Source organism: Pezoporus wallicus, unplaced genomic scaffold (genome assembly GCF_028554395.1).
Source record: "Pezoporus wallicus isolate ANWC-B61680 ecotype Strahan unplaced genomic scaffold, APGP_CSIRO_Pwel_v1 contig_227, whole genome shotgun sequence".
Lineage (NCBI taxonomy): Eukaryota > Metazoa > Chordata > Aves > Psittaciformes > Psittacidae > Pezoporus > Pezoporus wallicus.
In genome coordinates this window covers 16,701,571-16,716,019 of record NW_026635704.1, presented here as the reverse complement: position 1 = coordinate 16,716,019, position 14,449 = coordinate 16,701,571, and the positions used below count along the sequence as shown (strand labels likewise).

Genomic DNA, 14,449 nt, shown 5'->3' with positions numbered 1-14,449 from the left:
CACACAGCACCAGCAGACTGATGCCCAACTAGTATAACTCATTGGTCAGCTCTCCCACTGTGTCCCCTCCCAGCTGCTTGGTTGTCACCATCCCCTTTACACCCCTATCTACTCACTGAAAGTGTAGAGTGAGAAACGGAGAAGTCCTTGATGTTGTTCGAGTACTGCTCAGCACAGTGGTATGTCATCAGCACTGGTTCAGTCACCAGTCTAAACCACAACATCATGTGGTCTGCTATGAAAAAAACTTAGTTTCCAGAGCTTATAGGACTTCTCATTGAATCCTGAAGTTGTTGCATTTGAAAAATCTGTTTATTGAATTCTTTTTCAGGCAGCAAGAATTATTGCCAAACTGGCTGCTTGGGGGAGGGAACTTATGGAAGGCAGTGACTTGAATTACTATTTCAACTGGATTAAAACTCAGCTCAGCTCACAGGTAAAAAAACTACTCCTGTTTAAACAGTACAGTGACCTTGGAGACTTTCTTCAAGAATATAGATGTGTGAATAAGGCATATTTTTGGCTTTTCTTTTTTTTAAAATGAAATTTTACTTTGTCATTTTTAAAGCTAAATATCCTTTATTCAAACACATAGTTTTTAACTTAATATTTTGCATTTTCTACTCCAGTTCTTGAAATGTGAATTAAAAACTAAGGTCTTTTGTCTTTTCTGTTGGTTAACCTTTTTTTTTCCCTGGACACCAAGGAAACATTTGAAGGTTTTCTGTATCCCTGTATTGTTTTGTTTCTCAGAGCTATTTGCTGGGAAGAAAAATCACATGGCAACAGGAAGTGAACATCAAAACTTTTTTTCAATTTACTGTAGGACAAAGCTTTTATTTTCAGTCCTGTCTCTTGAAACTAAAGAAATCCTGACTTATTTGGATTATAAGTAAGCAGTATGAGCTGCTTACTGCTGGTTAGTGTTTCAAGGATGAATCGTTCTCCTTTATATTTATTTTTGGAGATTTTGCCTTCAATCCTTATCAAAACCCAGTGATTTGTCATTCTTTAAGGTAGTGTCATAGCAAAAGAGAAGAGTTTTCAAATTCTAAGATGAAAATGGATAAAAGTCTTTAGTAAATTCACAAATAAATAAAAATTCTGATATACCAGGGTTGGGTCCAAGCATATTCTTCTAGACACGATGGTTTGTGTGTGGAAATTCGATACAGTAAATTATCATAATATATTACACAGGAAAAGAATCTATTAGATTCTTAATATTTTTATGACTAGAGAGATTGGAGAGTTGAAAGAAACTTGGTGACAACTGTTCTGTAAGCATGATTTTAAAATTTAATTTTTTCTGTTAGAAACTGCGTGGTACAGGGAGTTCTGTGGAAGCAGGAGCAGTCTCCACAACTGATGTGAGTATATCTTTGACATATGTCAATTTGCTGTTTTGGGCAGGTGATATCGACTCACCAGATGAAGGTGCAGAGCTGTTCTGGTGTCTGTAATAGAAAGTACTTCGAATCAGAACTGTACAACAACAGAGTGCCAGGTGATGGCGCCAAGAAACAAAAGTACTTTTAAAATACTGATTTCTCAGAGAATGCTGGCAGTGGAAGCATTTTCCAGATGGGTTTGGGTTTTTAAAACCGTAGAGGTTTTAAAGCTTGAAAAAATAAATGCAATTAATTCAATATTTCAAAAATACTCTCTGTTTAGCACTGAACTTTTTAACTTGTAGAAGAAACCTAACACTTAAGAAGCTCTTGTGATGTGAAGAACTTAGAAAGGGCACGTTAGATATTAAAAGCTAACATTGCCCCTCAACCAGTGTAGCATGAAATGGCAAGAGTGCTTTCAGAGCTGTAAGCTTTTCATATTTAAATAGCTTGAATTTGGGTGAAAACAGCCCTTTTTTGGTATTTATTTGTACTAAATTTTATGTAGTTATAATGGTGGTTGAGCTTGGAAATGAACTGTAGCAGGATGACAAGCACAAGTGATCATCGTAACTGGATTTTCTGTTTTGTTGTGGCACAGCAAGGTGGTTTATTGTGGTTTAATGTTGAGTAGAATTCAGTTTGGTCTTGTTCCTTTTGCAACCTGAAAGTGTTCAGTTTTTCAGAAGACTTAAATATGAACCTGAAATTTTTCTTCTACATGTAGTCATCGCTTTAAAGTTGAATTGCCACCTGACTGGAGTTTAAAATAGAAAAGATGAAAGGCTGTTATGCATGACCTTGGATAAGGGGTAAAACTGTGGCCTGAACATAGGAGTTGAAGTATTTCAGTATTTCATGTACAGAATAGCACGCAGAACCGTTAGGTTTCATTAGGCTGGCAGTCGTTGGTCATACAGCCTTAAAAGAGTAAATAGTTCTACAGCATGCAACACCACTTGCTATGGAACTGTGAGCTCTTCTAACTGTACCACTGCAGGGTTCCAAAGCAGCAGGACTGATAGTGCAGGTATGTTCTAGGATAATTAAGTTGGGTATGTGTTATTTTGACTTTGTTAGTGTTCTGATTGCAGATGTAGCTTATGCAGGATTCCCAAGCAGGTCCTGACTAATTTATTTCAGAGTGAATTACAGCTGCAGTTGTAGCATTTTACACAAGAGATGAGGGCTGGGATCTATTATGAAATTTTAATTATAACAGTATTGAAAGAGAATGCTTTTATGACAGACTCTTTAAAAAAAAAGCTCCAAGTCAGTAGTGCACAAGTTAGTGATGCAGATAAATTAATACATTATTTGATGTGGGAGGGCTACCTGTATATTTATAGCTGGTTAATTTGTATGGTATGTGAGAGTGAACCCAGGAAAATGGATGTTCTGTATGATGATTTGGGCCTAGATGTTCAAACTGAGGTTTTCCGTAAAGGTCTTAATCTCTGATGAGAGACACAGAATGAGTTAATCTTTATATTTTAAATTTTATTTATAGTTTCTTTTCATGTGGTATTGCCTAACTTCTTCACTCCGTTAAATGTTTGAAAGGCTTGACCTTCTATTATGTGAGTGATCTACCATAAGATTTTCAAGACACTTAGTAAAGAAAAAGGATTATAGAGTTAAAAAAAAACAAACCACAATATTTTATCAGCAGCAAATCTGAGTATTGGTGAAGATGATGTCAAAAGTTGACTGAGAACAAATAAAAAAATGCTGCTTTGCTTGTGCCTTGGGATCTCTGTTGCTGTAGTGGGAGGACAATGTTTTGGTCAAAACCCATTTTTGAAGTGCTGCCCATTTTCTGTATTACTGCACAAAAAAAAAGGAATGCTTTTCAAGATGAAAAGCTGCTTAATGATTCTGTTCTAGTGCCTGTTCATGTAGGAATCTGAATGAAAATAGAGTGCAGTGGTGCATCTTCATGCTTTCCTAATGGGAAAGTTTGTCTTTTCTTAGCACGATATACTATGCTAAGCTTTTAATGAAGAAAAAAATAAAATGCAAAGCTAAACTTTGAGGATGATTTTGCATAATCATTTTTATAATGGTGTTTTGTTTTGTATAAATACACCTCTCATTATGATAAGCATGGTACTTATGGTTTGGCACACACATAGGAAGATACACAATTGTAATGACACCACTGCTGTTTTGTGTTGGAGAATGGGTGTAGGAAGAGCCTGAGTTCAACACCGATTTTTCTACAATGACTTCTAGTAAACTTCTTCAAACTGATAACCAGCTTGCTGATTTATTTCCCAAAGTTTGCTCAATAGAATAACAATTGACTCGGTGGGTGAAGACAGAAGACAGCCTTCATTCATAGATACTGCAAGAAGGCATATTCAAATGGGTTATAAAAATTTGTTATGGTAATATAAAATGGTATCACTTGCATAATGCTTCTTTCCTTTTCAAAACTCTTCATTTATGTTTTACTTCCCACTTTTTCTTGTGAGATTATTATTTATTTATTTATTTTAAATAGAGGGATGTAAAGCATTATAATAAGAGTGAGCATGTTTGACTTGGAAATGTCATTGGAGAAATGCATGTTGAAGTATGCCAGTAAAGCCCAGTCTGGAAAACTGAACTTTGGTAGTTATTATCTAACTCTTCTTACAAGAAGTGATATGTTCTTCTCTTCACCTAGAGTTCCCAGTATGTACAATGTGTTGCTGGATGTCTACAGCTGATGCTCAGGGTCAATGAGTATCGCTTTGCGTGGGTAGAAGCAGATGGAGTAAATTGGTGAGCATGTATTTCAATTGATACGGATATACGTACACACACAATAGCACATTTCCCAGTGACCTCTTTTGGAATAGAACTCTCTTGCAAAAGACAGCTGATCTATTTGAGTACAAAGCCTGTTTGTTTTCAAACATTACTAAAATCAAATAGACAAATGAAACTTGCAGATACAGGTACCAATGTTGAGGAATGACTGAGAACTGCTTTAATAAATATCTGAACAGAAGTATAACTGTTTGTCTTCAGCTAAAGGTTCTTTGTTTATTATTTGAGTAAGGACTAATGAGTTTCTGCTAATCTTTGTCTTTCAGTTTGGAGTTCAGTATGTAAATATTTGTGAAAGGAGAAACATGTTCTAGAGCTATGCTCAAATTTTTTTTTTTTTAATTCAAATGGCTTCAAGTAGGTAATTATCGTCATAAATAGCTCTGCGTAAGAATAGGAAGTTGTCACCCTATTTAAGAAATGCTTGTCTATATGTAACTTTTCTGTTGTGCGTGCCTCTATTTGGGTTGGTGGAAAAAATACCCCCTATGCTGAAATGGAGAAAAATCAGAAGTTGTCTATGAAGTGAAAGTTCAAATGATGGTCACGTGTGTCAAGGTGACACTATGGAAACAAACTTTTCCACCAAAGAAGCTTTTTATTGTTATTTTTTTAATATTGTTAGCTATTTTGGAATGCAGCTGTAAATTGCTTATTAAATTTTCAGAACTTCAGCTGAGCAAGGCTTCTGCATGATTTCTTCTTGGAGATCTTGTGATACTATTTGTTGTTTAGCAGTGCTCTGTGTATCTGTGATGTGTTGTATTTATTAGCTGTTTTCTGACAGCTCACTTGTTAAATAATGACTACTTTAGCTCATTTCAGACACTCCTGTGAAGAGATACAGTTAAGGAAACGAGTTGAATTTGCATAGATTTTGTTGTGTCTGTTTACTCCTTCTCCTTCATAACTCTGAAAGGGTAGTTATGTGTTTCTCCATTTCCCCTAGAATGACAAATAATGCGTAAACATGCCAGTAGAAAAAGTCTCAGTGAACTTGAAGATGGATACAGTACATCAGTTCACATGGGTGTCTCGGGTTCAGCAGCAGCATTCATTTTTCTCCTTCTTAGTAGCTGGTGCAGTGCTGTGTTTTTGACGTTCAGCCTGGGAACAGCACTGATAACACCGATGTTTTTAGTTGCTGCTCAGTAACGTTTACTGTGACCAAGGCCTTTCTGAGTCTCATGCTCTGCCAGGGAGGAGGGGAAGCCGGGAGGAAACAGAAAGAGGACACCTGACCCAAACTAACCAAAGAGGTATTCCATACCACAGCACGTCATGAGATAAGAACAGTCCAGTAACTAAGGTATAACACAAATCATTAGTGCTTCCACCAATAGTAATAATGATAAGGGAAATAACAAGGGAAGAGAATACAACTGCTCATCACCCACCGACCAATGCCCGACCCGAGCAGCGATCTAACCCTGGCCAGTTTATATACTGGGCATGATGTGCTGTGGTATGGAATACCTCTTTGGTTAGTTTGGGTCAGGTGTCCTCTTTCTGTTTCGTCCCGGCTTCCCCTCCTCCCTTGCAGAGCATGAGACTCAGAAAGTCCTTGATCATAGTAAATGTTACTGAGCAGCAGCTAAAAACATCGGTGTTATCAGCGCTGTTCCCAGGCTGAAAGTCAAAAACACAGCACTGCACCAGCTACTAAGAAGGAGAAAAATTACTACTACTGCTGAACCCAGGACACTGGGAAAAGCTGTCATGGCTGTAAGGCTAGGGAGAAAATAGCTGTATCTTCAAAAGATGGCTTTCTGAACAAGCTGCTTGCACAATGGTAAATACTAGTACAGTATTACTGTGAAGTAAATACTGTGAAGCATGCTTTGTATGCTCATCCTCAGCAGCTCTTTCCAATAAACTCCTGTTAACCACTTTTAATGTTTCAGGGTGGTTCAGTGTATGTTATGTTAATCTTTCAGTATCATGGGGGTCTTGAGCAACAAATGTGGATTCCAGCTCCAGTATCAGATGATTTTCTGTGTGTGGCTGCTGGCATTTAGCCCTCAAATGTGTGAATATCTCCGGCGGTATAATATTGTTCCAGTGCTGTCAGATATTCTTCAGGAGTCTGTCAAAGAGAAAGTAACTAGAATCATCCTTGCAGCATTTCGTGTAAGTATATGTTGACTGCAATCCCACTGTGCTTCTCTCTCAAATGCGGAGGTCTCAGATGTTGCTGATGCACAGCTGTTTCTGCTGGACTGTATCAGTAAAGTGGATTGAAAGCTTAATTCTACTTTTTAATTTTTTTATGAACTGAGTTTTGCTACAGGTAAAAGATATGCTATTTCAGGTATAGAAGTCTGTTATGCAATGTCTTTCTAAAATAGTCGACTAAAGAAATCTGCTAAGAAGCACTAGTGATTTCCCTTCTTCAGTTCAAGATTTCGTTTCTACTGGTACTAGTGTAAAACACTAGCTACTAATACTTGATAAACTTATCCTTATGAAGCTTTAATTAAAAAAATATTATTTTAAACACATTTGTCCAGCTGACTGACTTAGAAATTATTTGTATCTGCTAGTCCAAAACACTTTTCTTGGTGGCTCTATGAAGATTAATGAGAATATCGATGTAAAAGCAATTAGTTGACTTCTTGTGTCCATTGCTGGTCCTATTTAAGATAATTTGGAATAACTGAGCCACTGAGGCTCAGTGTTTTCAATGTGAGAGTACCAGTTTATGTTCGTTAATGCTAATTGTGCATGTGCACATAGTTTTATGTGTATGCTTGTCAAGTGTCCTGTATGTAATACAGGAATGTTATAACAGCTTGTAATCCTGTTTTAAAACAGGATTTTTATCCTGAATAGATGTAGACATTGGAAACTGTTTTCCTCGGTGTTGATTATGTTCCAGTAGGAGATGTTGCAAGCAGATTAGAATGGCAAGAGCAGAACTGTTGCTTAGTGACTTGTTGATTAGCAATAATAAGCTATGTGGAGGGGCTTACTCTGTAACTTAGTCTCTAGCCAAAAGCATCTGCCACTTAGAAAAATTTCTGTTCAAAGCAGTTGGTGGCATGAGGTATTCAGTAGGGGCTATTCTTGTTATGCAGACCTCTGTAGATGTCCTAGTGTTCTTTAGGATCTTAATGTTAGGATTACACATGGGTATATAGCAAGAGAACTTGGGAAGGGCAGGGGCAAGCTGAGGGGCTCAGTGAGTCCTAAAAAGTAGGAGAAATAATTGCCAGTTCTTAAATTTTGTGTGTTTTACAAGAGGAGACAAAAATTAAACATCCTTTTAATGAATAAAGGCTAAGAAAGAGTAAGATGGTTCTGTTCCAGGCTTCAGGGAAATTAACTTAGCTTTTTTTTTTCTTCAACATTAAAGACTAGTGTTGGCATGAAAATGAGGTTATAAACTGGGAGCCAAGAAATAATAGATTAGAAATTAGACATCAGACCTGTGAGTTCTAAAGGGAAGTTAAAATATGTAGCAGAGGCAAAATAGCCCTTTTCATTTTTTTATTTTGGGAGGGGGGAGGTGAATTGCATAAAGGACTGGGCTTGATGACTCCTCTGATCATCCCTACTGCTTGTGCATTACTGAAGGTATGTCGTGAGTCTTGGAAGCTTACATATGTCTCCTCTACTACTTGATTTCTCCAAATCTGACCTGTTTTGTTTTTCTTCTGTAAAGCAACTTTGAATCAATTATGTTACCTATTAAAATATGGGGGTGTTTTTCCCTCATTTTTTGTACTTCTGTCTTTTATGTGTTTCCTACCTGCAGCTCATTTTGTACCTTAAGATTTATTTTTTTTTTTATCACTGAATAGTTTACTGATCCATTCTGTTTAGTTATGTGTTCGTGTTTATACTCTCCTAACTTTATGTGCTCCTTTGGCTTATTGAATATATTGTTCTTGAAGATTCATTATTTGTTCTTTTGTGCTCATTAGCACTTTAACTCCAAATAATTTAGCATTACTTTCTGTAAATTACCTTTTACTTCTCAGTTCTCTTACTGAAATAGGAATGTGGGGTTTTGCACATTAAAGCAGGACTATGACTTCCTTTCAGTATGCAAGTTTTAACATTTACTTGCAGTGTTCTTGCAGCTGATATGGTGTCTGATATCTTAGAAACCTGAAGAGTAATGGTTCTGTGACATGAATGAGGATGGTGGAGTCAAAGTCCTTCTGTATTGTTTCTTTGCTTATGCTGGTAGATGTTAGGCTTTATATAAACACGTGTTCTGTTTGTTAAGGACTTTGTCTTTTATACGGAATCCATGTTTTCAGCTTTATCAAAAAGCGCAGGTGTCTAGCTCTGAACAACAAAATTTGAGGCTGATTAAATAAATGAGACTGAACTTGGCTATTGCATTCTGTGAGTGTAATTCCAGTCTTACCAACAAGCTTCAGTTTGAGTAAAAATGTTTAGCTGGAATACTGCCAAATTCAAAAGAAGCTGTTCTAATCCAGATGGTAACTCTTGAGTTGGAAAGGTGACTTCAGATTGTTTTTTGTTTATGGGTATTCTTTTTTTGGTGGGGGTTGACAGGGGGAGGCTTTCCTGCTTTGTGCTATTGCTGCATAGAAATATAAAATGATAATCCCAGATAAAAGTAGTTGCTTATAGCAGATAATCTGGGATTTGGGATATAAACTTGGCCTTTTTCTTTGATTAGTCTTTGTAGTCAGCCCAATTTGATCTGGAAAATGATGAAAGCAGGTGCATTAATACTTTCTAGTATTGAAGGTAGGACACAATCTAGGGGGGAAAAAGTGTAAATGACCTAAGTTGAATTCAGTAGTGGTTTTGTTTTCCAGCATATAGGGTTGCTTTACTTCCACCTTGCAAGACAGAGCCTTTTTTTTTTTTTCTTTTTGTGATAAGTTCCTGTTCATCTGCTGTAGTGACAGGTACGGATGCTCCTCCTGCATTGTAAGGTCAGTCCTAGGCAATTTATGCTACTAAACGTAGGTTTAAAGCAGCCACTGTGTGGCAGGCTCATACTTTACTTCTTTGGAATGATTATTTTGGGGAAGTGGCCAATTCTGTCAATAAATTAAAAAGCAACAATAAGAATTTCTTAAAAATAACTGCTTTGTTTCAAAGTAGTCTGGTCTTAAAGTGATTTTTTTACTTCCCTAGAATTTGTTAGAGAAATCTACTGAGAGAGAAACTCGCCAAGAATATGCTCTTGCCATGATTCAGTGTAAAGTTTTGAAGCAGCTAGAGAATCTGGATCAGCAGAAATATGATGATGAAGACATAAGTGAAGATATCAAATTTCTACTGGACAAGCTTGGTGAGAGTGTGCAGGACCTTAGGTATGCTTTGCAGTGAGAACTTTTTTTTAAAAAAAAGCAATTATATGAACATTGGTAATTTTTTGTTTATTTTTTAAGGCTAAATAACATACAGAATTAGGATATATAAATGCTAGTTGATAAGGTAGAGCATACAGAGATGCTGGTTGTAGATAAAAGTTTCATATTCTAAGTGTGTATTTACAAGCTGAATAGGAAATAAATCTTCACTTTTGGCTACATCATCTTTGTAACTGATAAATTGTTAAAGGATGTCAGAGGAATCCTATAGAAGTTCCAGTCTAAGCTGAAGACTACCTGATTAGCATATATTTTGCTGTCCAGATAAACTGAAGTTTTTGTTAGTGTTTGCCTAGTTCTTGCTCTTATGCATAAATTGAACTGCATATTGTAGTTCATGTCAAAGGTTTAATTGGATGAAAGACAAGGACTGGGGTCCGTGGTTGAGGATGTTAAATCCTAGAAAAGGGGCGAAACAGCCAGTTAAGTTCCTTAATGCTGTGGTTGTGTGGCTTGTTTTTTCCTCTATTTGCTTGTTTTTCTTCAGGAATTGTGTTTTGGAGTGGGTGGTGAGGTATGTTTGAAAACAAATTTTTCTCTTTCATGCCTTTCGTTATTTTTAAAGTGTTGAACTTTCAGACAGGGCACAGTTCTTGTGCTCTGCAGAGAGATGACTTTCATATTTGTTACAGCAAGTTGTGTTCCACCTTTGTCTTGATAGGGACGAGCTTGGGCACACAGTTCAAACTATGTTCGTAGAAGCTTAGCCAATACTTCATTTAGGTCTTATATGTTGCAGCTCCTTCGATGAGTACAGTTCTGAGCTCAAGTCAGGAAGGCTGGAGTGGAGTCCTGTACACAAGTCTGAGAAGTTTTGGCGGGAGAATGCTGTAAGACTAAATGAGAAGAATTATGAGCTACTCAAGTAAGTTTTTAAGTCTTGAATAACGGAATTCTTTAATATTTTCTGTTTAACTGAACCTGTATCTAATGTTTTGTGTTTGAACATGAAGTAATGTCTAGAATGAAAGCAAGTCAGAACATCTTGCTATTTTTAGAATATATGGTTCTTATTCATGGCTAGTTTTGTTCAGAAGTAGAATTGTTTATTTGCTTTTACTGGGCAAAATGTATGGATGATGGTGGAGGTTGTACATCTAACTTAACTTGCATACAAATTTGTGCTGTTGACTCTTTTTATGCTTTCACTTGAAAAAACAGCTAGACTAACTGATGCAATTAAAAAACTTTTACCATACCTTAGTCTTAGTTTTGTGTTATTGTTGATCTGTGTAATGATCTCCTATCTTTTGAATACTTGTGGATTGAAGCTGTGTCAGCACTCCATGGAAGATCTGACTTGCTGCATTTCATTGCAGTCTGATTATTTTGTCTTGAGACTGTATTTGATACACATAGATTGTTAGATTAAGTGAAGCTGAAGCTCATCTTTCTTTTTGGAGTTAAGGACTTATTTGCTGGCTTCTGAAAGTATGTACTCTACAGATGTCTAGGCTTTAAGCAGCTTGTAAGAGCTCTCAGATATTTAATTGTGTTGTTATTAACTGCTAATGTGTTGTTCTTCTTGTTGAGCATTTTCTAATAAGTGCCAGACCTAACAGAAATTGGCAGTCTTGAGCTGAGAGTTGTTCATGGTTGTAAAAACCAAAGAACTCGGTGTGCTGCTTTGTTCTCAACTGCCACAATGCCTTTTAATTTTTAAATAGTTCTGTGTGACAGTGTTTTCCAAAAAACTTTGCCCTTTTTCATCCTCTCCTGCAAGAGCAAGGTTACTGTTAGAAGGTGAGGGGAAGAACAGAGCTGGAGAAAGGCTGATAGATAGCAGGCTTGTCATACCCGCCTTGCTGTGTCACCAGCAATGTCGCCTTACCGCTCTCTGAATCCATAGCGTTTGATCCTGGGTGCAGGAGCTGGGAAAAGCATGCAAGCAAGACTGGGGTCTGTTGTATAACAAAAGCAGCATCATCTGTTGGCCTTGTGTAGGCATTGTGCTTGTGTCCCACCCCTGTTCCAGTCTGTAAGTGTTTATACGTTTGAGAAGTACAGCTGATCTTGAACTCAAACCTGCTGGTCTTGAAACATCCGTATAAAAAAAGGGGATACCTTGTAAACCTTAGGTATAGGTATTTGTAGATATAGCTCACTAAACTCAATCTAGTGAATGCTTTAATTCTGTTAACTAGGGCGGGATCTCCATTGTTTTAAGTGCAACTGCATATTTGGAAAAATTTCTATTCTAGCTTTGCTGTTTAGGTGACTTGTATTTTTATGGTTACAGACTTTTTTATTTTAAGCTTAAACCCAAAGCAAAACCCCAAACAGAAACCTGGGACTTGATTGTTTCAAATCCTTTCTTAGAATCCTGACAAAACTTCTGGAGGTTTCTGATGACCCACAAGTGCTGGCTGTAGCTGCTCATGATGTGGGAGAGTACGTACGACACTATCCCCGGGGGAAACGGTGAGAAAAATGCCAACATGTTGTTACTTATGAGACTAGCTAGAGTATATCCTTTGCTTGTGGCTTTTTTTGTGCATTTATATTAAAATATGCTACATAGGGGTTGCAGGTTGTGTTTAAGTTTAATTCACTAGGAAGGTGCGAAAACACAAACTAGATCAGGTGAGAAAATACAGACAAGATCTTTGGCTTAATGTATTTCAGTGTCTCTTAACAGTGATGGGAACCTATGACTATAAAGAAATCTTGAGTTGTTTAGACTAAAGCAAAAGACATGAACCAGAAGAAATTAGAAGAACTACCAGGAATTTAAGCAACATGATTTTTACCTTCTATTATGACTTATTGAGCTTACAGTAGGGATGGACTATGTCAATGATTAAGTCTATTTTGTGAATTAAAACTACAGATGCAAGATTTCTTTTCTCACAAACAATTGCTATTGTAATTTCAGTGATGCTAGCACGTATTCAGTTATCAGTCTTCTGTTTTACCATGTTTTCTTTTAGCTACACAAATACACATTTTAATGAAAGTGTTAATGTTTATTGTCAACCTGAATTCCTGTCAAAATACACAAACAGACATTTCTGCATATTTTTTTTTTTAAACCTGGGAGCAGAGATATTTGCTGAATAATTGCATCTCTAAGGTAAATGGAGACCACTGAAGCAGAAAGGGGCTTTTGGATTTTGCAGGAATTGTGCTCATCAGTCACCCAAAGGGACATGTGACTTAATTTTTGCAGCAAAGTAGTGGTCTGTTTCTGATTTCTGCATATAGTTTAATGGGGAAGATGAGAATGGTCTCCTAGGCTTGTTGGGAATTTCATGAACACTTCAGTCTGCTGTCCTGGTAGTAGGAGAAACATGAACAACAGACTGAAACTTCATGCTGTATGTATGCTAAAAACATTTATTCACTTAGAAAAACTCACAGCCTTTGTAGTCTTGTAAGCATCTTGAACTGAAGATATTTTTAAAATATTGGAACAAATTAACTGGGTTTTGCTAATTAGCTCCTGTGTCTTCCAAAAGAGTTTATGACAACTGCTATTTGGAGGGAAAACAAGATACTCTTCAGTAAGGTGTAAACTTGCACTGCTGCCTGCAAGTAGCAAATATAAAGAAGCTTTGCTACTGGATGCTCCTGTTTTGAGCTGAAACCATTTTATTAGTGATTTGCATAATATTTAAACAGTTTGCACACATCTGTCCAAATGTGGCATAATGCTTGGGCTAGTTTGGCCATGCAGTTGCTGCACCAAAGCAGTGAAGTCAGATAAGTGGATGAACAGGACTTGCATCTCCATCTGTAGTTGGGAGAAAGTACTGCTGGTGGGACCACAGCTCTGCTCAACTGTCAGGGTGTTAAACCTATTCAGAAGTGCATCAACCTTTGAAGAGAGTGGTCACTAGCAAATAAAAACTATTATACTACTATTCTGACCCACACTCTTTTATCAAATTCTTATACTTCAGCTGCTTTCTACTTACAGACTTGGCTTATTTAACTTTGTGTTCTGATGGACAAACTAAAATGCATCAATCTCTTTCTTTTAAATAATTTCCTTTGTAATATAGTGTATTCTTACTAAGCATGACATCAGCAATTTTAGGACTAAAAGCTTAAAATACCTGAGCACTATATATGTCAGTTCCCACATCAATTTCTTACCATGATGTATAGAATCATAAGAATAGTTAGGGTTGGAAAGGACCTTAAGATCATCATGTTCCAGCCCCCCTGCCATGGGTAGGGACACCTCACACTAAACAGTGTCACCCAAGGCTCTTTCCAACCTGGCCCTGAACACCACCAGGAATGGAGCATTCACAACTTCCCTGGGCAACCCATTCCAGTGCCTCACCACCGTTACAGTAAAAAACTTCCTCCTTATATCCAATCTAAACTTCCCCTGTTTAAGTTTTAACCTGCTACCCTATGAAGAGTCCCTCTCCAGCATCCCTGTAGGCCCCCTTCAGATACTGGAAGGCTGCTATGAGGTCTCCACGCAGCCTTCTCTTCTCCAGGCTGAACAGCCCCAACTTCCTCAGCCCGTCTTCATACGAGAGGTGCTCCAGTCCCCTGATCATCCTCGTGGCCCTTCTCTGGACTTGTTCCAACAGTTCCATGTCCTTTTTATGTTGAGGACACCAGAACTGCACACAATACTCCAAGTGAGGTCTCAGGAGAGCAGAGTAGAGGGGCAGGATCACCTCCTTCGACCTGCTGGTCACGCTCCTTTTGATGCAGCCCAGGATACGGTTGGCTTTCCGGGCTGTGAGCGCACACTGAAGCTGGCCCATGTTCATTTTCTCATCGACCAACAACCCCAAGTCCTTCTCCGCAGGGCTGCTCTGAATCTCTTCTCTGCCCAACCTGTAGCTGTGCCTGGGGTTGCTCTGACCCAGGTGTAGGACCTTGCACTTACCATGGTTAAACTTCATAAGG

At 37.7% G+C, this 14,449-nt stretch overlaps 1 protein-coding gene across 2 annotated transcripts in view; it reads left to right on the top strand.

The window, feature by feature from the left end:
- The window catches only part of ATP6V1H (ATPase H+ transporting V1 subunit H), a 286,404-nt gene that overhangs the window by 255,860 nt on the left and 16,095 nt on the right, over positions 1-14,449 (top strand). For both annotated transcript variants that reach the window (XM_057397784.1, XM_057397786.1), the window contains 7 exons: positions 332-436; positions 1,317-1,370; positions 4,066-4,163; positions 6,149-6,341; positions 9,336-9,514; positions 10,314-10,439; positions 11,894-11,995. In XM_057397784.1, coding sequence (XP_057253767.1) covers positions 332-436; positions 1,317-1,370; positions 4,066-4,163; positions 6,149-6,341; positions 9,336-9,514; positions 10,314-10,439; positions 11,894-11,995 — 857 coding nt within the window. The remainder of the gene's footprint in view (positions 1-331; positions 437-1,316; positions 1,371-4,065; positions 4,164-6,148; positions 6,342-9,335; positions 9,515-10,313; positions 10,440-11,893; positions 11,996-14,449) is intronic.